The sequence below is a fragment of the Corythoichthys intestinalis genome, chromosome 22, assembly GCF_030265065.1.
Source record: "Corythoichthys intestinalis isolate RoL2023-P3 chromosome 22, ASM3026506v1, whole genome shotgun sequence".
Classification (NCBI taxonomy): domain Eukaryota; kingdom Metazoa; phylum Chordata; class Actinopteri; order Syngnathiformes; family Syngnathidae; genus Corythoichthys; species Corythoichthys intestinalis.
In genome coordinates, this window is record NC_080416.1 from 8,605,141 (window position 1) to 8,629,771 (window position 24,631).

Consider the following 24,631-nt stretch of genomic DNA (forward strand, 5'->3'; position numbering starts at 1 on the left):
GAATGCCAGGCGGCGGACGACTGAGCACAACAACCGAGACGACGCCCGGGATGCCAGGCGCTGGACGACCTAACAGAACGACAGGGACCACCAGTGCAGCGGAAGATGCCATTGAGTCAGTGCTGCTCGCCTAGCAGACCCCGCAGACACTCAAAAAACTCCATCTTTATGAGACAGGCGGCGATGAGGGAAAAGTTTACCCGGCTATCGCGGCCACAACAGTGTCATCTCTCAGTTAGTTATGTGTAAATAAATTGTTACTTTGCTATCAAAAGCTCTATTTGTCTTGTTGTTTATGTTATTTTGTAAACGGAAAACATTATTCAGATGTTTGGGATGTAACTAAAGCAAAAAATAGCTGTGCTAAAGTCAAAGTTATGTTTGAAATGTATGCTTTCACAAAAAGCTTTTTTCATCAGAAATTGGAAAATTGCTCAAACTAAGCTATTTTCTAATGCTGATTTCTAAAGAATGGAAAAAGATATGAACTAACTTCCGTTCCGGTTCCGTGTTTATATAGCAATAGAACAGAATTTTCTGTGGGCCTTGCAAAATTAGTCAAAATCCAGTAAAATGGCCGGGAGCGAAGGGCCTTACTCCGGTGAAAATGGCTGGGAATTAATGAGTTAATATACACAGATATGTTTTGAAAGTTGAGTTTTTAAATGTTTTGAATGAATGAATGAGGCTTTTTTTGGTCTAAAACCTGCATTCAAGTTTCAACCGTAAATATGACGTCTCAGATTAATTTTTGGAACGTTTGGAAGAGCGTCAATTGATCAAAGCTTTAGTTTAGGGTTGTACGGCGTTCCGAAAAAGTGGAAGTGAAATTTATATGTGGTTAGCCAGCACTATCGGCGATTAAGCCTTCTTAAATCAACGCGAACATGCAATAAAGTTGTAATGGTCGCCCCTTTAATTGCATCCATGGAACAATAAGCCGGCGTGACGGACATAAATCACGTCATTAACGAGGACGCCTGAAAAGAAGAGCGCAAGATGATACACGAGTTAAAGACACGGAGGCTATCCGTCTTCCCCTTCGCGCATCCATCTTCCGCTCACTGCCTGTCAAAGCCGCGTTTTTCCTAAACAGTGGCATATCAGTACTCGAAAGGCTGAAAACTTCCGGGTCTACTTGGGTGAGACGGACTCAGATGGCGGAGTCAGTAGGGAATTTGCGGGATCGGGTGACAGCTGCCGCTATGCCGCAACAGGAACTGGCCGGCTTCCAACGGTGTCTGGGCAATGGGCCCAGGTGCCGCTTGGCCCAGGTGTTCCTCCGCCGACAACACAATGGCGAACGTGTGCAAATACGCGGGGACGCGTGGGCAAATTGAGAGCGACGGGTATGACGGGGGACACCTGTTGAGCACCTGCGCGGGATGCGCTAGGGACGCTAGCGTTACGTGTCAATACAAACACACCAAGTTGATATTCTTTGAATGAAATTCTTGGCTGTTATTGTCACCGATAGTTACTATATTCCCAATCTGGTACACCGAAACCTGTGTTTTTATTAGGGTTAGGGTTTAGTTTACTACAAGGAAAACTAACCTGTAAAAACTATGCGTAATATACTTGAGAAATTCCAATGTAGGAGTGGGAAAATCTTGGTACCTTACGATACGATATGGTTTGCGATACAAAGCTCACCATAACGATGATCTGATGATATGGCGATACAACGATTAATGATATATTGGTCATTGGAAATCATTCTAGGATATTCTACAATAAACTAAAACATAAAAACAAGCTTCTGCAGTGAATTGGAATGAGTTTATCACGAGAAGACGTCCAATACATTTGAACTGGGAGGGTGGCAGCGAATGAACATCCGTTCATTCGCTGCCATCCCTCCCACTTCAAATGGATTGAACGTCTTTGGTCGTCAGTGGCAGCCAATGCCAGGCATAGGGATGGGAATTGATACGATTTTTACGATTCCGATTCCCTTATCGATATTGCTTAATGATTCGATTCTTTATCGATTCTCTTATCAATTCTAATTTGGGGAAAAAGAAGAACAAACGTTTTGATTGGCATCGAGTTTGATTAATCAGACAAACTCACAGCGAGGTCATAAGAGGCCTAAGGTCTCAATGTTAACTGTGGAAATGAGTGGCAAATACTCAATGTGTAACATTTTACTGAAACATTTTTCTGATAGAAATTTTAAAAATTGGTATATATTGGCATATAGGTCGTTGTTCTGCCTTTGGCAATATGTGTTAAAGTGTATTATTTAACATTATGTTGAAATGCATGCCTTTTAAGTGTGCTTTCACGCTCAAGTGGGGGCGCCCTTGCGCTTCCTCACGCGAAGAAGAACGCGCTCACGTGAAGAAGAGCGCACTTACACGCGAAGAAGAAGTGCAGCTACGAAGCATCCAAGCGAGTGAGCGAGTTAGTGAGAGAGGGAAACACTGCTGCGTGCCTAGGTTCTTTGTTAATGTTTGTAAAATATCTACAGAAGCAACACCTGTATGTATCATCTTTTGTGTTGTTGTTTTTTTGTGTTTCCACTCGCGATCGGACACTTAAATCCAGTTGTGTAGTGGTTTGAACGATGTGCTAATGCTAGCAAACACATGCTAACCGTTTGTGTTATTACTGTATTAGCATCTAATCATCGCTGATTTATGATGATGCGAACCTGTTTGTTATTGGGGACGAAATTGATTTGTTTCATTTCTTTTTTTAGTTTCATTCTTCAAGTGATGGTTGAATAAAGTCAGCAAATTATACCAACGTCTTCAACGTTGTCATTTGGGAGTTTAGCTAGCTGTATAGCCAGGACTGAGTCTTAGCGTCTCGGTGAGGACAGTGCAGTCGTATTCCCTCTCGATGCAGTTATCTCCACCTTGCAATGACTGCAAGTCGCTTTGTTGTAATTTTTCCCCGTAGAGTGATGACACACTTTCGAGCGTTTGAACCTACGTGCTGTCATTGTTATGTTTACGGCTGCAATGCTCGTGCTAAACCATCGTAACCTTTCATTTTCACCCTCTTTCCTGGTGAAGTGTAGCCAAACTTTGGAGCGAGTGGTTCTTGGCGCCATGCTAGTTTGATGCGTCTGGACAAAAAGACGTCACGTGATGACGCAATACGCGTCTTTAGGAATCGTGAAAGTATCGTTAAGGCTTTTTCATTGTGATGGCGAGGCCTCGATACACTAGGAACCGGTTCGGAATTGGATTTCGATTCCCATCCCTAGCCAGGCAATGAGGTCATTTTGGGCCATTTAACTCATTTGCTCCCAAAAACGTATAAATACGTTCTATTTTTAATTGTTTCAGTGTCCCAAAGACGTATTTCTATGTCTTTTACGTTTTTTTTTTTCCATAAGAGACATCTCTGGGTTCTGATTCAACTTAGCTCCAAAGCACAGTGCTGAAAATCCATTTTAAAGCAAAAAAAAATGGCCACTGGAGGGCAGTAGCGCATTTGGTAAGACCCGCACTGCAACCCGATTCAACAGAACGAACGGCTGGCCACACGGCCGGGTCGCCAGCGGAAGACGACCGAATGGACGTCTAGGATGCCAGGCGGCGGACGACCGAGCAGAACGACCGGGACCACCAGTGCAGCAGACGATGCCATTGAGTCCGTGCTGCTCGCCGAGCAGAGACAGGTGGCGATATGGGAAAAGTTTACTCCGGCTGTCGCGGCCACAACAGCGTCATCTCTCAGTTAGTTATGTGTAAATAAATTGTTACTTTGCCATCAAAAGCTGTATTTCTCTTGTTGTTTATGTTATTTTGTAAAAGGAAAACATTCAGATGTTTGGGATGTAACTGAAGCAAAAAATAGCTGTGTTGAAGTCAAAGTTATGTTTGAAATGTATGCTTTCACAAAAAGCTCAATTTCTCTTGTTTTTTCATCAGAAATTAGAAAATTGCTCAAGCTAAGCTATTTTCTACTGCTGATTTCTAAAGAATGGAAAATTATATGAACTAATTTTTTTTCCTGCTGAAAGAAGGCAGTCTAATCTTTCTTTTGGTGGGTTCCATGTTTATATAGCAATAGAACAGAATTTTCTGTGGGCCTTGCAAAATCAGTCAAAATCCAGTGAAACGGCCAGGAGCGAAGGGGGTTGCACCGGTGAAAATGGCTGGGAGTGAATGAGTTATGGTCATTTACCTATTGATTTTCAGTACTTCCTGTAGATTTTGGGGTATTTTATGGGTCATTTCCTTTTTATTTTGAGTTACCGAACAGGAAGTGACCTGGGAATCACCCAAATGAAAAGGCAGTGACTCAAACTCAACAGGAAATGTAAATGCCCTAAAAATGAACCGCAAGTGACCTGTAAATGCCCTGAAAATCGGACAGAATGACAGCGAATGCTCTGGTGTGGAATGAACGAACGTTTCCAGTCTAAATGGATTGGGCGTCGTGCACCGTCAACACAGCCTTAGAGTTAACTGAGACACTATTATGGTGATGGTATTATTAAGATTTTGGTCCGACCACCATTTCGATATTTTGTTACACCCCTATTCCAACGCATAAGGGTACATTCTAATTAGGGTTGGGCATCGTTTGAAATTGAACGATTGCGGTTCCGATTCCACTTTCGATTCCGGTTCCGAACGATTCTCGATTCCGATTCTTTTAAGAGGCAGGGTAAAAAAAAAAAATGCAGGGTAAAAAAAAAAAATGCATAGTTTATATCAAAGTTCTCAATGATTTTTTTATATTAAATGAACTTATCACAGGGCTAATTTTAATTTGTATATAAATATCAGTCTTTGAATTCGAGCAATTTTTTTTCCACTTGGCGGTCAGATCATCGAAACGAGGAATCGAAATTTAAATTTTCGAACGATTCCGGGAGCATCGGACTGTTACAACCGGTTCCCATCGATGCCCAACCCCAATTCTAATGGATCAACATCTACTCATGATAAAGTAATCGAGCTGAGGGCACATCTTAATCAGAGGAAGAACAAATTATTTTTCAACTCATTGGCTGCCATGGACTCTTCTAGACGTCCAATCCATTTGAAGTGGAAGCGTGATCTATCCCCGTCAACGTTGATTGTGTCAGATTAATAATGGATGGCAACTCTTACGACTTTGAGACACGCATCATCAGTCCAAAAGCGCACGGGTGAAAAACGAGATAGCGCCTAAATGAGCTCCAGGCGGTACTGACCCATCTTCACTGTGCGAGACGACCGTTAGCGCTCCACCGGAGCGTATCCGCCGGCCCGCTATAGACACTTCACACACAATATTGTGGGAACGCACAAACCTGGCACACTTTTAGAACAACGGAGAGAAAGCGTGCGCTCATTTGGCGTGACGAAAAGCACACGTTGTTTATGTCAAAGGTGAATGGCACGGAGGGAAATAAAGCGTGTGAGAACATTTCCGATGCCGTCACTTGTTTAAATGATTTTTGGCAACATGATCGGGATGACTAATGAGTGCTGTTTTAAGAGGAAATAGTTTATTTGGAAAAATAATGATAAAAGATCATTTTAAAACGTTATACAGTATGGTTAAATATAGTTAGCAAAAAAAAAAAAAAAAAAGGAGACTTTCTTCTAAATTTGACTTTCTCTTTAAAAAAACGGACTTGAATTTTTTTTCTATTATCTATTTTATTAAGTAATCATTTTAAAATCATTGTATTACGATTGCAAATATTTATATAGTATATAATATTAATATAAGTTGACTTTCTCTTTAAAAAAACAAACTTGATTTTTTTCTTTAGATCTAAAGTTTTATAGAATAATTTTCAAATAATTTTATGATGCATTATTATAAGTATAAATTAGATATACATATTAAAATAAATGACTATCTTTAAAAAAAAATGGACTTGAATTTCTTTTCGATTGATCTATTTTTAAATAATAATTTTTAATTTCATAATATAGGATTATAAATATACATTTAACATGTTATAAATGCGACTTTCGCTTTAAAACTGACTTGATTTTTTTTCTATTTGTGTTTTTTTAATACATACAAATATAAATTAATATTGATATACATTTTTTTTAAAAACATTCATATTTTATAGAATAATTTTCAAATAACTGATATATTATTATAAATATTAATTTCTTTATATTATTATAAATATAAATTACATATACATATTAATATGTGACTTTCTCTTAAAAAAATTTATCTATTTTTAAACATTAATTTTAATTTCATAATATAGAATTATAAATAGAGAAATTCAATATAAGTTAATAGCAATATAAATGTGAGTTTGCTTTAAAAAAAAAAAAGACTAATTTTTTTCTTTAAAAATTTTTTTTGAATACATAAAAATATAAATTGATATTAAAATAAATTGTCTTTATCTTTAAAAAATGAACTTGATTTTTTTCCTATTCATCTATATTTTTATAGGATAATTTTCAAATAACTAATATATATTTACATATATAAATTAGATATACATATTAATATAAATGTGACTCTTTAAAAAACAGACTTGATTTTTTTCTATTATCTAGTTTTAAATAATAATTTTTAATTTCATAATAATTCATAATAATAATAAATAAATAATAAATAATAATAAATATATAAATTCAATATAAGTTCATATCAATATAAATGTGGCTTTCGCTGGATGGATGGATGGATGGATGGATGGATGGATGGATGGATGGATGGATGGATGGATGGATGGATGGATGGATGGATGGATGGATGGATGGATGGATGGATGGATGGATGGATGGATGGATGGATGGATGGATGGATGGATGGATGGATGGATGGATGGATGGATGGATGGATGGATGGAATCAAATAAATTGGCAGGTATTTACCTCACTGGCTCTAAAGACAAAGATGTCCAAAATGTTTAGGTCATGAGGTCAGAGGTCACAAAGGTCAGAAAGGGAATTTCACACGATCTTGATAATGGATTACCCCAAGGTAAATTTGCAGGTAAAAAGAAGTTGAGTGCATAACATGTCAAATTCCAGGCAGTGCCTTGAATTTGGCAGCTTAGGCGGAACTCGTGTCAAAATTATTCGGACAATAATGAATGATTAAATAAATCGGCAAGTATTTAATTTCCTGGCTCAAAAGACGTCCAAAATCTTGAGGTCAAAGGTCAGAAAAGGAAAACTGATGAATGAGCCTATCAACTCAAATTTGCGGTTAAAAGAGGTTGGACGGCCTAAAATGTAAAATGTGGCAATGCTTTGAATTTGGCTGCTTAGGAGGGAGCCGATGTCAAAATTATTGAAACGCTAATCAATTATCAAATGAAACGGCAAGTATTTAACTCACTGGATGCCACTGATGGTGACTGACATTCAATCTAATTTAACTGGGGGGCTGGCGGCAATCGAATGATCGCTGCAAACCTTCCCAGTCAAATTGGATAGGACGTCTATCACTGTCAATGGCAGTGAAAAGTCACTCAATGCAAGCCATCCCAGTTGAAATGAATTTTGCTCAAGAGTCAAGACCATTTCTAAGTTATAACTGGTCAAATATTTGGAACTTCGGGCAGTTCACAGTTCATGTATTGGACATGTACCACTGTCAATGGCACTTAAATGCGATCACTCGCTGCCATTTGGACGAGATCGGCTGACGTCCTCTAACAGTCGCCGTGGAGGACGTTAATACAAGCTACTAAACCAGCCGTGACTTCCACGTTTATAGCTTGGAAATGAAGCGACGTGAAAGAGAATAATGGCGAGGCCATAAAAGGCAAATAGACGCTATAGGTTGTAATATCCATTAGATTTTAAGAGCTGAAGATAATGACTACACCTGCTTTTAACGGCGCGGCAATATAAAAAAGCTTCAATGATAATGAGGCAGAAAAAAGTACAAGTGAAAATCACATTTCAAGGAAAAAAAGTGCTTTATTCTCATCATTTTTTTTCTTATAAACAGTTTGATAACAAGTACAAAAGGATCATTCACACTACAATGGAAGATGATTTTAAAAGTTGTAATGTTACAAGGATTACGTAAATTTTTTTTTTGCCGTTATATAGCGAATATCGCCAAATTTTCCTGCAAAATTAACATTTTTTTAAAAATGATAGTGACATATAATCATACATGTATTGTCTTAAAAATAGCATTATGACCTTAAAAAAATTTTCTCAATATTTTTGTCGTATTTACGGCCTTTTTACGAGATTTTTCTTATGTTTGCAACTTTTTCCGAATTTTAACTCACAACGTTTTTCTGAATCATTATTACCTTCCCCTCCGCCCCCCTGATTTGTTTCTTGTAAAATTATGGCTATGGTTTTGATGATATTCTCGAATAACATTAAAATATATATATATTTTTTTTTTATCTTTTTTTTTTTTTTTTGTAGTTTTGGGGCAACATTATTTCTATTATTGTCATGAATATTTCCAAAATGTTTTGGTTCAGTCTTTTATTGATTATGTTTCTTATATTATTATGACTTATTTAAAATTATCTTCTCAGATAATTTAGCTTGATCATAACAGTATGAAAAAAAATTCTAATCAATTTACAAGTAGATTACGACTTTTACCAAACCTCTCGAAATATTACTTACTTTTCCGTAATTTTTTTCGAAATATCAAAATTTCAAACATACTCTTGACACTCAATTTTTTTTACACCATTTTCTCTTGTAAAAATTATTTTATCGTCACAACGTTTTATAGCACTATGACCTTTAACTTTTGTTTCAACATTTTTGTCGTATTTACGTTTTTCTTATATTTGCGACTTTTTCCCGAATTTTTAGTAACAGCGTTTTTCTGAATCAAATTTATTTTCCCATTCTATTTCTTGTAAAATTATGGCTATGGTTTTATGGTTATCCTCTAATAAGAATATATATATATATATTTTTTTTTTTTACTTGTTTTTCCTTGTATTCACAAATATTTCCGAAATATTTTTTGTTTGAATGATTTTTTTTAACCTCTTCAGTCCCGCAGTTTTTCTGCTGAGCAAAAAAAAATATCTGCGCTGATTTTAATCTACTCAAACACTAGAACAAAGTCAAAGGTCAACAACAAGGTCAACAAAGGTCAAATTTTCTGGTCGGGGATATTTCATGCATTTATTGGTTAATTTTAATGTTAATGTGTTTTGAATGAGGAATGAGCACTTTTCGTTATACTTTTTTTTAAAAGAGCTAAAAATAGCAACGGCATGCCAAACCTTCTTGATTTTATTTCGATGCGTAAAGTTTCATCCAATCATCTCCTGAGGGTGGCAAAAGCAACTAAATTCAGTGTATTTATTGCCTTAGTGACAAGAAATAGATATTTAACAAACTTTTCCAGCGTTATTTCGTTGTTTAAATGCCTTTATAATGATCATAAAAATATGTGGACTGTTTAAACATTAAGAAAACTTGTTTTTCTACCCACTCGAGGAGATTAAAATGTCAAATCCACTATCCGCCAGTTAGAGCAGACCCGCAAATATAAAATGATATAAATGTTTATTGAATATCCATCTTGTAGTCTTGTTTAACTGGGAGAATTCGTTATAAAAGACAGGCTTTAATTTGTTATCATTATGGATATACACACTGGCATCTTCACAAACGTGATCACACAAAACGCAACCACGCATCGCATTCCCGCATTACCTCCTTCTCCTGAGTCTTCACAAATAAAACATGAAATTTCGGGGATTTTCGGGCTCGGGCAAGCAAATCAAGTTAATTGATCGGGCTCGGGCCGCGTCGGGCTTTAATACCCGTGGGCCGGTCAGGTCGGGCTGGATTTTTTTTAGGCCTGATCTAACTTCTAGCGTCATGAAATGTTAGCATAACGTACACCTATTCAGCCTGTTGTTCTCTATTGTATTTTAAATTGCCTTTCAAGATGGCGTGTCTGTTCTTGGTGCTGGATTCTATCAAATAAATTTCCCCCCAAAAATGCGACCTATACTCCATTGTGACTTATAAATGCTTTTTAATGCGCATTTTTTGGCTGGTGCGACGTATAGTCCGAAAAATACGATAGTGCGAGTGAAAGCGAGACAGGTCCCCTCAAGATATAAAGGAGGTGTCATTCAACTAGTTGTCAGTCGACATATCATTACAATGTTACAAAAATACTTTATAAAGGTTGAAAAGTTACCTGGTGTTGCTTTAATCATTAATAATAATTTAATAATTTAATAATAATGATTTTTTTTTTTTTTTTTTTTTAGTTTGTAATTTCTTTTTTGTTGCATATTTTTGGAGTCTTTTTTTGTGGTAACAACAAATTCTTGCAACATTACAACCTTTACCTTTAACCAAGAAAAATTCCCTCCAAGCCTTTTCCTGAAGCATGACAGACTTTTCGGAAATGTCTTTCGTACATTTTCTCACGACATTTCATTTTTTTTTACAAAAAAAACAAAAACTGACATAACAAAATGTTCCTTTTTGTCTTCTTTATTCTTCATTCCTCGCAGTTTTTTCACATATTCTTTTCTTTTCAATGTAGCTTAACACTCCTCTCGCTACAATTCGGTGTACCGAATTCCTCGTCCCGGACGTGTAAATCAGTCATACAAATAAATCGTGTATTGCCATTGTTACAGCAGAATGAATAATGAGCTTCCAGGTACAGCGCACGCCTTGAAGGTCTATTACGGCGACCTATCGTATTGTTACACATGCTAGCGACTGAAGAGAAAGCAGCGGGGGTGTGCAGATAAAAGCTCGCTCGCTTATCATAATGGTTCCTTTGACATGCAGCTTTTTACTGAAGGTGAGGAGGTCATGGGAGAGCGCTCACGGCAGGATAAAGAAGGCATTGACGAACAGGCGCGTTGTCCTTAAAGGGACGCCGGTGTATTCAAATGAAAGCGGCGTATTTGCCATGCTAATCCAGGTAGAAACGCGGCTATCGCTATTCCGCGCACGCATTCTAATCTCGCCGGGGCAGGAGAGGGGGAGGTGCGACGGAATGTGACGGGAAAACTGATTGTTGGACTCAGCGGAATTACTTCAGAAGTGAGGGTTAGCGATAGCCGAACACCATGCTGGGTAAAAATAAAAATGATGAAAAATGTGGTTATTTTCTCCAAAAATCATTGATTGTGAAATTTTCCTGATAAATTCATTCTAAAAAGTCCAAAAAACCAAACAGGAAGAAATTGTTATACTTGTCCAGCCTTGAAAATAAAAGCTAGCATGCTAGCATCAGTCAAACAGTTTTTTAAGTGTGCGGCGTGTGCGATTGCTAAGTAATTCATATTTTATTTTGAAAGTCTGACTTGGTAGATTGCCCAAGTGTTGCCTTGAGTTGTTAAAAAAAATTCACTGACATTGCAGCCAAAGAGTGAAATAATGTCTCTTGAAATATTTTTGTGTTCTGCAGGATTACCTAATGCCTTGTGAGGAAGACTAATGACATCACATGACGACTACAAAGTCGACGGTTGGTTCAGTCCGCGTCCATGTCCATGTTAATTTCGTTGCTGAGGTTGAGGTAGAAAAAGGCGTAGACGCAGACGACAAAGAACAAGATGGCCAAGAGGACCAGAAAAGCATCCTGTGGAGCAAAAAAGGCATTTTCTTACTTGAATAGCGAGGAAAATGATTATCATACCGTCGAAATCTCATACCGACACATGCCTAGATTGGTCACTTCCTATTCATTTGGGGACATTCGTCCTTTTCAGTAACCCAAAATCAACAAGAAGTGACCCATAAACGCCCCCAAAAGGGAAAGAAAGTGACCAAAACTCAACAGGTAATGACATGAAATGCTCCAAGATGAATTCATTGGCTGCCACTGACGGCCATGAATGACATTCGCTGCCATCCCTCCCACTTCAAACCGATTAGACGTCTACTAGTGATAAACTCATTGGCGGTAGAGCTCATATTGACCAGAGGAAGAACAAAATTTTGTGATAAATTAGCTTAAAAAAAAGGTAGCCGACTCCTCATCTCAATTTAAAAGTCTCGCCGCAATCACAATCTCAAAGAAAAAAAGGACCAATTTTTTCCCCCCTGTTCTATTGTTTAACGGTCCTTCCCGAATTGGAAGCTTTGCGCACGAGTGGCGGTCCACTTGACGGCGCGATTGCTGGAGTGCCGCTCGTTCATTAAACAATCTTCATCAGCTCCATTTTCATTAGGGCCACGCTGACTATTTTTCCACTTGTGCTTTATCCGCTCAAAGTCATTAGCAGACAAACTTTCTCATCAGCGGTGGAGAGCTTTAAGAGCGCTGATTGGAGAGTACTGTGGGAGTTAAGTTCAATGGCAAACTGGGCCATGTTGAACTCGTTAGCTGCCATCGACGATAATAGATGCCCAAACCATTTTGAGCAGAAGGTTTAGTAGCGATTATTCGAGGTACAGGCTGGCACACCGGTGTCAAACTTAAGGCTCGGGGACCAGATCCGGGCCTGTCGTGTCATTTGGTGTGGCCCGGGGAATGTAATTCGTGCGCTTTGACTTTGGGTTTCTCGCCAAAATAAAATTTCCAAAACAAAATTAAAAATGACAATGACAATATTACATATGGGAAAAAAATATTAAAATTAAATACAAAAAAGGAATTTTTACATTAGTTTAAAAAGCAAATAATAAAATAAAAAAGGCAATATTTCAAGTTTCATTTTTTGTTTTTATGAAAAATATAAATGAATAGTCATTATTGGAAAAAAAAAAAAATCAATGAAAAATATCTATTAAAATTACATTTTTTAAAAATGTGCATTTTTAATTAAAATTCTTAATTTAAAAAGCAAAAATGAGATTTATTTTTATTGTTTTTATGTAAAAAAAAAATTTTTTTAAACAATCAATAAAAAAGTATATATGAATGATAAATGACAATATTACAAATGAAAAAAAAAACTAAAATATAAAAAGGATTTTTTTATATTAATTTAAAAAGCCAAAAATAAAATAAAAATGACAATATTTCTAGTTTCAATTTTTGTTTTTATAAAAAATATAACTAAATGAATAATCATTTTTGAAAAATTTAAAAAATGTGCATTTTTAATTCAATTTTTTAATTTAAAAAGCGAAAACAAAAAAATGTTTTTTCTCATTTCTTAGTTTTTATGAAAAAAAAATACATTTGACAAAAAAACCATCAATAAAAAATATGAATGAAAGATAAATGAGAATATTCTCTTTTAAAAGGCAAAAAAAAAAATAATAATAATTTGGACAATTTTAAGAAAAAGTAAATAAATTATTGATTAATTTGAAAAAAAAAAAGGATCATTTTTACTATATTTGTTAAATAAAAAAATAAAAAATTAAAATTCTTAATTTAAAAAGCAAAAATGAGATATTCATTTTTCATTTTTTTGTTTTATGAAAAAAGAAATATTTTTTAAAAAATCAATTAAAAAGTATATATGAAAGATAAATGACAATATTACAAATGAAAAAAATTAAATATGAATTCATTTTTTGTTTTTATGAAAAATATAACTAAATGAATAATCATTTTTGGAAGAAAAATCAATAAGAAATATGTATATTAAAATTTAATTTTTTAAAAAATTTGCATTTTTAATTAAAATTCTTAATTTAAAAAGCAAAAATGAGATTTATTTTTTATTGTTTTTTGTGTAAAAAAATATTTAAAACAATCAATATAAAATACATATATGAAAGATAGATGACAATATTACAAATGAAAAAAAAAATAACTATAAAAAAGGATTTTTTTTACATTAATTTAAAAAGCCAAAAATAAAATAAAAATGACAAAATTTCTAGTTTCAATTTTTGTTTTTATAAAAAAATAACGAAATGAATAATCATTTTTGAAAATTTTTTTATTCAATTTTTTAATTTAAAAAGCAAAAACAAAAAAAAAACGGTTTTTTTTCCATTTTTTAGTTTTTATGAAAAAAAAATTACATTTGAAAAAAACAATAAAAAAATATGAATGAAAGAAATGAGAATATTCGCTTTTAAAAATAAAAAAGAATTTGGACAATTTTAAGAAAAACTAATTTGAAAAAAAGAGATCATTTTTACTATATTTGTTAAATAAAAAAATTGAAAAATAGAAAACAACATTAAAAAGAGAATAGTGTTTTGTCGTCTTTTGTTTTTATGTAAAAATGTGTATAATATTCCCTACTTAAATAAAAAAAAGTCACTAAATTATTTTTAAAAATATATATTAATGAAAATAATTTATGAAAATATGTTATTAAAAGGCTTTTAAAAAAAAAAAAAAAAAAAAGGATTTTGACTTATTTTGTTTAGGATTCATCGACGATCATGACAGTTTCTGATTCATTTGTCACTCGATTAGTGGAGTCATTGTGGCAGCCTAAAATTTTAAACAACGGCCAGCCAAAGGAAACCCCGCGACCAAGTTGAGTTTGACACACGTGGTCTAAACTGTCTAGCGCACTTTCGCTCGCTCTCTCTTTCTCCGCTTTTCCATGCCAAATAGTCCAGACGGGCCCGCTCGCGGCACAGCCGCCAGACAGGCTGTCCTGGCAGCTGCTGACTCCTCATGCCGCTACATCGGCATAGCGCTTCACGATGGAAGGCCAGCTGCTTTCGCAAGAGAGAAATTTGAATCTGTGACACCGGATGTCAAGATTAATCGACTAATCGATAAATATTTTTAGAGTCACTTAATCATTTTCTAACCTAAAATTGCCACTTGTGGTCATGGTTCAGTGCCATTGACGGCGCTAGACGTCCAATCCATTTCGACTGTAAGTGGGCAAATGAACCAGTGAAAATGGATTGGACATCTAGTGCCATCAGAGGCAGACCGTTAAATTAGCATTTAGCATATGCACCCATTGGCTTCACCTTCTTTAGCTAAGTAGAGTTAGCATATTTTTCTTGTGTAAGGTAGGACTGCAGCTATCGCACCATATATTTTGTTACAAGGGACTAAGTGGCATTTCCAAGTTTATGTTAAAATGACATTTAGCATGTGCACCCATTGGCTTCACCTTCTTTAGCTAAGTAGAGTTAGCATATTTTTCTTGTGTAAGGTAGGGCTGCAGCTATCGCACCATATATTTTGTTACAAGGGTCTAAGTGGTATTTCCAAGTTTATTTCATCGAACTGACATGTAAAAACACTTGTTTCCCAAAAGGTTTGGGTTTTGTGGTCACGACTTTGACATTCTATTCTTCACTTTTCTTTACTGTTGTACTTTCTAATGCTTTTATACATATATGTACATTTTCCTCTTGGTTTGACCTGAAACATGAAGAAATGACATTCATCAAATATTTGCATAAATAGGACGTAAAATAGGACATTTTGAATATAGCTTCTAATTTACACATGACCAAACTTTCACTTTTTTTGTGGCACTTTTTCATTTAGTTTGGACAAGCAACACACAAAAAAATGATCACAAGCCAGGAACAATTTTTTTATCTTTAACGTGGTGTTATTTAAGTAATTGATTAATTTATCAATTACTTCGAATAATCGAGTAATCGGATTAGGAACATTAGGAACATCCGTTGTAGAATCAATTTTTTGGAGATGTAAAACAAAGGCTTGCTACGATTGCATCAAAAGAGCATTAAACACGAATACAAAATAAAAAAATCCCTTGTGTTTTTTCAACTTATGCAGAATTGCACTTTGATTTCACAAGAGTAATAAATGCATTTAAAAATATATGAGAATAACAGAGTTTTTAAAAAATAATAAATGCAGTTCGAAGTACAACAAAAGAACTTGCATAGCAAAAGTCCGTTAGCTTGAATGCTATACAATGCGAACAAAAAAAATTTAATGCTCATAACAAATCGTTCAAACACATATTCCTCCAAAAAATGACTAAATATGCTTCTAAACTAAATAATGAATGCATAAACAATCATATAAGCTCAAACAAAAACTTTGAACCTTATGTTGGTCTTAACAGGGAGCAGCTGGATGCAGCCATTATTTGATGATTTGTCATATTTACTGTTGCCACTAGTGGGCAGTGTATCCACCCAAATCAATAAAACTAAATGCAAACACTTTCAAAACAAACCATTGCAATGTTACTCTAATTAAATGAATCCTCGAAGCAGCGTAATTGATTTTAATCTTTTTTCTAATCGAATTACTCAAGTTAATCGATTAATTGTTGCAGCACTAATGTCAAGCAATGAGTGCTGTCAGCCCTCCGAGTTAAAATGGATTGGACATCAAGTGCTGTCAATGGCAGCCAGTGAATAGGAAAAAAAACCGACAACAAAAAACAGTAACAATCCTTTTTTTTTCTTTAATTGTTTAGTGTAATTAAACAAAACAATCCAAAACAAAAAAATGGATAAGTGCTAATATTTTATTTTCTTTTTTTTTTTTTTAATATTCTCTTTTTGCAGTGGTATGTAAATCATATTATAAATTAAAGGGAAAACGCCAATATTTTTTATGTTAATGATTTTTTACCTAAACTAAAAAAAGAAGAAGAAAAAAAACACCCAAAATTGACATATTTATTATTTTTTTGTAGTATTCAATAAAAGCAAACTGAATCTTTTAGTAATGAAACAATATTGGATATTTTAAAACTTTTTTTTTTCATTGTACTTTTGAAAATAATGATGAAATGACATAGTATTTATAATCACATTTTCAGCATATGGTTCTTGGTTCCAATGCACTTTTTCAGCAAAAAAATTAAGCTCGAAGTGAGGAAATAAAATATATATATATATTTGAGTAAATTTATTAACTAATTGCTAAAATAATCTGTGTTGATTAATCAAGCACAAAATCCCAAAACTAAACCTCCGTCGCTAATCTACCATTTAACCCAAATCCCTTTACCTGAAAGCCCCCACCCCTTCACATCCAGCCTTAATTTACCATCACACCACTTGAGGACAAAGAAGTCCACCACTCTTTTACTTTTTAATATCCTCCTTCCCCGAGGTATTTTTAATCCAACGCGCTCCTTGTCTTCTTGTCCAAATATGAATAATTCACGAGCCGTATCAATATTTCAAGATAGCGACTAATCTAATTGGATTAAAGACGTGCTTAATGAGGCCCTGCCGTGTCTCGGCGATGCAAATTTTTTGAAAAAGATGACCATTTCATCACAGGCGTGCGTTTAATCCTCCTCCTTCCACGGCGGGACATTAATGAGGAAAGGCGAGCAATTATTCACACACCGGAACGGAACAATAGTGCTATATTTGCACTCAATTACAGCGCAAGGGGACTTAGTACTTACTCGGATTTTTTTTTTATTTTGACAAATGTATAGAAATTTGAACTCACCCTGAAACCAGACGAGTTCTTCTTGGCCTCTGCTTTGAGCCGAGTGGCTTTCAAGACCGATTTTGTCTTTTTGTAGTCCTGCTTACCTGAAAAGAAAAACATTTTAGGTAACACTTTATTTGACAGCGGCGTCATAAGACTGTCATAATAAAGATTTGCCACAAACTCCATTTACGTCCAATACAGGTCTTTTAAATACATTAAAAAGTGACATAATTTTCCGGAGAACACGTAATGACATCTGTCGTAAGCATTCATTAATGCTAAGGACAGTCACCTGTCATAATTATGATGGTCTTATGACAGTCTTATGACGCCACTGTGAAATAAAGTGTTACTACATTTTATTTCTGTAATCAAGTTATTTTTGGTAATTGAAAAATAAATGAATCCATAATAAATAAATGAAGACCTGGCATACATGAACATCAAATTTTGGATCATGCAAATACAGTATGTGGACAGCAGGTGTTTATATGGTTGAGTTTTTTTTTTTTTTTAATTAGCAAAAATGGTCACTTGTACTGCAAAATTCCAATTTTCCCCTCTTTTTGGATAATTCTTAATGGAAAAAAATGAATGAAATGAAAATATTCTTTTTTCTATTTTTATTTTAAAAAGTGACCAACAAAATAGAAATATTCATTTTTTTTTGTCTGTTTTTTTAAGAAAAAGTAAAAGTAAAACATAAAAAAACTTAAAATATTTCCCATTTTATATTTAAAAGCATGTAAAAATAGGTAAATATATAAAGAAATAGGAATACAGTGGTATGAAAAAGTATCTGAACCTTTTGGAAGTTCTCACATTTCTGCATAAAATCACCATCAAATGTGATCTGATTTTTGTCAAAATCACACAGATGGAAAAACTGTCTGCTTTAACTGAAACCACCCAAACATCTATAGGTTTTCATATTTTAATGAGGATAGTATGCAAAAAATGACAGAAGGGGAAAAAATAAGTGAGTGAACCATCACATTTTATATTTTGTGGCTCCCCCTTCGGCAGCAATAACTTCAGCCAGACGCTTTTTGAAGCTGCAGATCAGTCTGGCACATCGATCAGGAGTAATCTTGGCCTATTCCGCTCTTTTAAAACTGCTGTAGTTCAGTCAGATTCCTGGGATGTCTGGCATGAAACGCTGTCTTTTGGTCATGCCGCAGCATCTCAATGGGTTTCAAGTTTGGACTTTGACTTGCCCACTTCAGAACTTGTATTCTGTGCTTCTGAAACCATTCTGAAGTTGATTTACTTCTGTGTTTAGGATCATTGTCTTGTTGCAGCATCCATCCTCTTTTTAGCTTCAACTGTCTGACAGAAGGCCTCAGGTTTTCCTGCAAAACATCCTGATAAACCTTTGAATTGATTTTTCCATGAGTGATTGGAAGTGGTCCAGGCCCTGAGGCAGCAAAACAGCCCTAAATCATGATGGTCCCTCCACTATGCTTCACGGTGGGGATGAGGTGTCGATGTTGGTGAGCTGTTCAATTTTTCCTCCACACATGACATTGTGTGTTACTCCCAAACAATTTGACTTTGGTTTTATCAGTCCACAAAATATTTCACCAAAACTTCTGTGGAGTGTCCAAGTGCCTTTTTGCGAACATTAAACGAACAACAATGTTTTTTTTAGACAGCAGTGGCTTCTTCCGTGGAGTCCTCCCATGAACACCGTTCTTGGCCATAGTTTCACATATAGTTGATGTGTGCACAGAGATATTGGACTGTGCCTGTGATTTCTGTAAGTCTTTAGCTGACACACTAGGGTTCTTTTTTTACCTCTGAATATTCTGTGCTGAACTCTAGGCATCATTTTTGGTGGACGGTCTCCTTGGGAGAGAAGCAACAGTACCAAATTCTCTCCATTTGTAGACAACTTCTATGACTGTCGATTGATGAACATCCAGACTTTTATAGATGTTTTTGTATCCTTTCCCAGCTTTATACGAATCCACAATCCTTGATCGCAGGTCTTCATACAGCTCTTTTGACCGAGGCATGATGCACATCAGACAATGCTTCTCATCAAAACAATTCTTACCCGGTGTGTGCTATACTGTATAGTGGGCAGGGCAGCTTTAAACCACTTATCAGTGATTGGGCACACACCTGACTTAAATTGTTTGGTAAAAATTGGTTTCAATTGCTCTTTAATTCTCCTTAGGCAGAGGCTTCACTTACTTATTTTCCCCCGCCTTCTGTCATTTTTTGCATACTATCCTCATTCAAATATGAAAACCTATAAATGTTTGGGTGGTTTTAGTTAAAGCAGACACTGTTTTTTCGTCTGTGTGATTTTGACAAAGATCAGATCACATTTGATTAATATTTTATGCAGAAATGTGAGAAATTCCAAAAGGTTCACATACTTTTTCATACCACTGTATTTAATATCAACATGCTCACTGTCAACTAGAGGTGTGCAAAGATGGTGTGGAAGATTCGAGAACGATTCACAAACATCCAAATTCCGATTATTGAAATATGCCAAGTAAAGCGGAAGTACAACACACTCAGCGCGCCGCGCGGACTTCGGGACGGAACGGAGCGGGAGTAGCTAAACATTATGCTTCTCATTAACCGGCCCCTCGGGTAATGCCAACGCTCAACTCACGGCTCTAGCTCAACTCATGCCACGAGATAAAAAAACACAACAACATACCTGACTGCTGCCGAAAAGCTGCTACAAGTACAGCTAAGCTACATAATGTTACGGTAGATATCATTTATATAGGACTAGATGGATTAGAGACTCGGTAGCGGTAGCAGCACATCTGCAAAAAGCTAGATGCGGGCGTTAGTAAACGGCCGCCATCTTAAAGCAGTAAACTTCCCTGCAATGCTGTTGTAGCGAACCTTCCAAGCAAACCTAATTAACTTTTTATCTAAAATACTCCTAAATCGGTAAAATATTGGCTTGAATCTATCTTTAAAATAGTTTTAAAACTTTCACATGTCAAAAGTAGACAAAAGGGAAATTATGGAATAACGGGAGCAATTTTAACAACTTTAACGGTTGATTCACAACATTAAATTAATTGAATGTAGTTTAAAGCTGCTGATACAGAATGGGGACTGGAGTTTTTTTATTTAATGTTATTTTTGTATATTTGTTTACTGCTATATGTTAACTTGATACTGAAATAGTAGTTTGGTTTAGCCTGAGAGTATTTTTGAACAATTTTGGAACTAATGTACAAAACTTTATTTTATTAAAAAAAAAAAAAAAAAAAAAAAAGGAGGGGGGTGCATCAATAATCGTTTTATAATCGAATCGGAGCCTCTGAATCGTAATCGTAATCGAATCGTTAGGTGCCCAAAGATTCCCAGCTCTACTGTCAACCCAGGTATACGGTATGCACAGAGGTGGGTAGTAACACGTTACATTTACTCCATTACATTTACTTGAGTACATTTTTGGGAAAAACGTACTTCTAAGAGTAGTTATACTAAGACATACTTTTTACCTTTACTTGAGTAGATTTGTGAAGAAACGCTTTGGGCTCCACGAGTGGTTACATTTTTCGTCTTTATTCTACAAATTTGATTTTACTTTTTTTTATCAGTGATGCCAACAGTGCCTCTACCAGTTCCACCAATGAGATGTCGCAACAATAATCACATGACTCCATGATACCAATCAGACTCAAGCCTGTTCAATCACGTGGCGTCTTTGAAGCACCTTAAGAAATCAAGTATTTATTATAAAGCGCTGTAGTCAACATGACTCCAAAGCGCGGATTTTAACCTCTCTCCCAGATTTTATTTGGCACTGATTGACCACGGAAAGCCGGAGATATGATCCTTTTAATTTCATAATAGGAACTATGTTTTTTCAACTAAAGGGCACTCCTGCTCTTTGGACGGCTTGCTCTTTTTTTCTCTTGCCAGAATTTATTTTTTTTGTATTTCTTTTTAATGTGGTTATGTAAGAGGTTATAGTACAATATAATTATGACAGTTCATATAGATAACTGTGCTGAGAAAAATATCTAACATCGTAAACTGTTACTCACAGTGTTACTCATTCCTTGAGTATTCTTTTCACCAAATACTTTTTTACTTGTACTTGAGTACATTTTTTGAACAACTACTTTTAGTTTAGTAATATTATTTTGAAGTAACGCTACTCTTACTTGAGTAAAGTTTTTGGCTACTCTACCCACCTCTGTGCATGTAAAGTATTCATAGAGTATGTGTTGTGGTAATCAGTAAAAGAAAAATTACATGTATATTAAAAACACCTATTGACAGTGCTAGCTGCTGCTAGCATCGCCCGGTAAAAATAGAATGGATGGGAGGAAAACTTACCAATCTGTTTCCTGTACTGATCGACTGGTAGATTGGTGGCGCTAGCATCCTTTCTCCCCATTTTACTTCCTTAGCCTATGAGAAGTATTTTAAAAATGTTACTTGCCTGTTTGTGTTCAAATATCCGTTACCTTCAAGAAAAAACAAAAAAACACAACGTTGATGCTATTCATGAGCCTGTCTATGGCATTTTCTATTATGTGTTAGCATGAAGCTAACAGACATTTTGCCGTTGTCATAAAAACAGGTAATTTTCTTCGCGTCTTGTTTAATTGAAGACCCATATGTGTGTCAACACCTTATAGAAACATCTACCAAATATTTTATTGCTGAGTTTAACTAGCTTTGGATGCTACATTTTCAAACAAAATGGCTGCTTTTATTTCGTAAGCGACGTTGCTAAGAAAAAAAACAAACAAAAAGTGTGACATTCAAGACATAAGGTGTGTACAACAAAAAACAGGACATATGTCATATGGCTCATTGTCGTACACATGCAAGGTGAGATTTCATTATCGTCACCTTTTTTCTCTGCAAGCACACTTGCGATCTTGCGCCGCTACCTCTGCTTTGATTAGTTCGACAGTTCCTCCGGGTTAAAAATAAACCGTGGGGAGGCTGTAATTAAACGAATGTGAGTATTAAAGGAGATATTTGCATGGAAGTGAAAAGAACACATTCCCTCCAATGGTAATTGGCATATGGGGGTGTTATGTCTATTTTTGGTTATTTAGCTACAGTAAATCAATTATAGCCACCTACTGGCAGCACCTGGTGTATATTTTCTTTTAAAAATGTTATGTAGAAAGTGCTTACAGCAGAACACTGTGGGGAAAAATATTTACGTGTTATATTATTTTATACAGTAACTTTGCGCATAAAATAACACCTGAACCTGGTGCGTTCAAGTAAAACAAAAGGTGGGAAACTAAAGTGCTTTCTGGGATATAGTGCAAAACAAAGAAAAAGAGCGAATTAGCATGCTTAAGGAGCGTGCACACTGGAGATTTCTCATGGGAGACAATCGGAGAGAATAGCACAACAAAGCAGTTGCAATCCCCGAATGTTGAGTTTTGTGCAAATGCAGACGATATTTAAAAGGCAAGGCGTCCTTATTTGTTTGAATTCGCTTAAATACTCACATACTACGTGTTCTTTTTCGTTGTTATGTCGCTCCGTGGACGAGTAAACAGCTGGAATTGCAAGTAGACATGCACGTCAACAACTACCTAGGGGGTGAAAATGCGTTTAATTGTACTTTGCACTTAATTTTTGCCAAAATGCCAGCGTAGCACTGTTTTAGAAATGATTTCCGGGTTTCCACAGCTGAAGCAGTGACGGGCGGGCGTTTCGTCCAATCGGATAGTGAGAGCGTACCCATCCGCCAATAAGAAGAAGGAAGAAGCGGGGACAGTAACTTGAAGCGGGTTTGTTAACAAGTGATTGTCAATACGAACGTATATCGTTGTTTTTAGTTTTTTTTTTTGTGTGTGTTTTTTAAAAAAAATATTTTAAGTTAGTTAATAGAGGTTTTGAAAAAACCAAAATTTAATTTAAAAAAAAAAAAGGGAAAAAAAGCAAGAACTGATAGGTGTCAAACTCAAAGCCCGAGGGCTAGATCAGGTCTGCCCTGTCATGTGGTGTGTGCCCCACGAAAGTAAATCATGTACTTCACCTTCATGTTTCTCGCTAAAATAATATTTACATAAAACATAGTTCTAAATGAAAGATCTAGGAATACAGAAATCAGACTATTTTGTTTTTTCCTTGTTAAAATGTAATTCAATTTTTGAGAAAAAATTTTAAATGCTAAAAATTAATGATAAAAAACGATTAACTCGAGTAATTCGATTAAAAAAAGATTCAAATTACATTTTGCTGCTTTGAGTATTTGTTTAATTAAAGTGGCGTTGTTATGGTTTGTTTTGAAAGTGTCTGCGGTTAGTTGTGTTGATTTGGGCGAAACACTGCCCTCTTGTGGCAACAGTGACTATGACATTAATCCTTTCACATGGCTGAATCCAGCTGCTCCCTGCCAAGACCAACATAAGCTCAGTTTTTGTTTAAGCTAATGTTTTTTTTAAATATATTTTTAAAATAATCGATAGCTGCAACCCTACTAAAAATATTCTGTTTTCCCTTATTATTATAATTATATTATTATAATTATATTATTATAATTTCCCTTATATTATAAAAAATGTAAATAACTTATTTTAAAAAAATACAAATGAAAAAAAATATATATACAGTATTAAAATATTTGCTATTTATAGGCTCCAAAAAAAGTATCTGGAGAATTATGAGGTCAACAATGATGACTCAAATATCAAAACAGTTGTCAATTCATCTGATAATCGATTAGTTGTTATAAAACTAGTAGTAAGTGTTATAAAATTAGTAGTTATAAAACATAGTTCTCAATGAAAGATCTAGGACTACAGAAATCAGACTATTTTGTTTTTTCCTTGTTAAAATGTTAGAAAGTTTTTGGGAAAAAATTTTAAATGCTAAAATTAATGATAAAAAAAGATTCGAATTACATTTTGCTGCTTTGAGTATTTGTTTAATTAAAGTGGCATTGTCATGGTTTGTTTTGAAAGTGATTGCATTTGTGTAGTTGTATTGATTTAGGTGGATCCACTGCCCTCTAGTGGCAACAGTGAATATGACATAACTCATTTCACATGGCTGAATCCAGCTGCTCATGTCCAAGACCAACATAAGCTAAGTTTTTGTTTGAGTTCATGTTGTTAAATGCATTCGTAATTTAGTTTTTTGGTATATTTACTCGTTTTTATGTTGGAATATGTGTTTGAACCATTTGTTAAGAGCATTGGAAAAAAAAAGTTAGCATTTTATAGCATTTAAGCTAGCGAACTGTTGCTATGTAAGTTAGCAAATTGTTCTTTTGTTGTACTTAGATCATTTATTTATTTTTTTAGACCGTTTTAAGCTCATCTCAGGTATTTCAATTTTCTGTTTCTCATCCGATTACTTGATTATTCGAACCAACTAGTTCATCGATTAATCGACTACTAAAATAATCGATAGCTGCAGCCCTACTAAAAATATACTGTTTTCCTTTATTATTATCATCAAAAAATGTAAATAA

At 35.0% G+C, this 24,631-nt stretch overlaps 1 protein-coding gene across 6 annotated transcripts in view; it reads right to left on the minus strand.

Annotated features, from left to right (window-relative positions):
* The window catches only part of triqk (triple QxxK/R motif containing), a 148,414-nt gene that overhangs the window by 32,620 nt on the left and 91,163 nt on the right, over positions 1–24,631 (minus strand). For 2 of the 6 annotated variants that reach the window (XM_057828502.1, XM_057828501.1), the window contains exons 3-5: positions 21,517–21,591; positions 17,203–17,288; positions 9,922–11,502 (exon numbers count right to left, since the gene is read on the minus strand). In XM_057828502.1, coding sequence (XP_057684485.1) covers positions 11,395–11,502; positions 17,203–17,288; positions 21,517–21,577 — 255 coding nt within the window. In that variant the 5' untranslated portion in view covers positions 21,578–21,591 and the 3' untranslated portion in view covers positions 9,922–11,394. Of the gene's footprint in view, positions 1–9,921; positions 11,503–17,202; positions 17,289–21,516; positions 21,592–22,038; positions 22,135–22,658; positions 22,861–24,631 lie in introns of those variants that run through there. The other 4 variants (XR_009061926.1, XM_057828500.1, XR_009061927.1 and 1 more) reach the window with 4 other exon arrangements.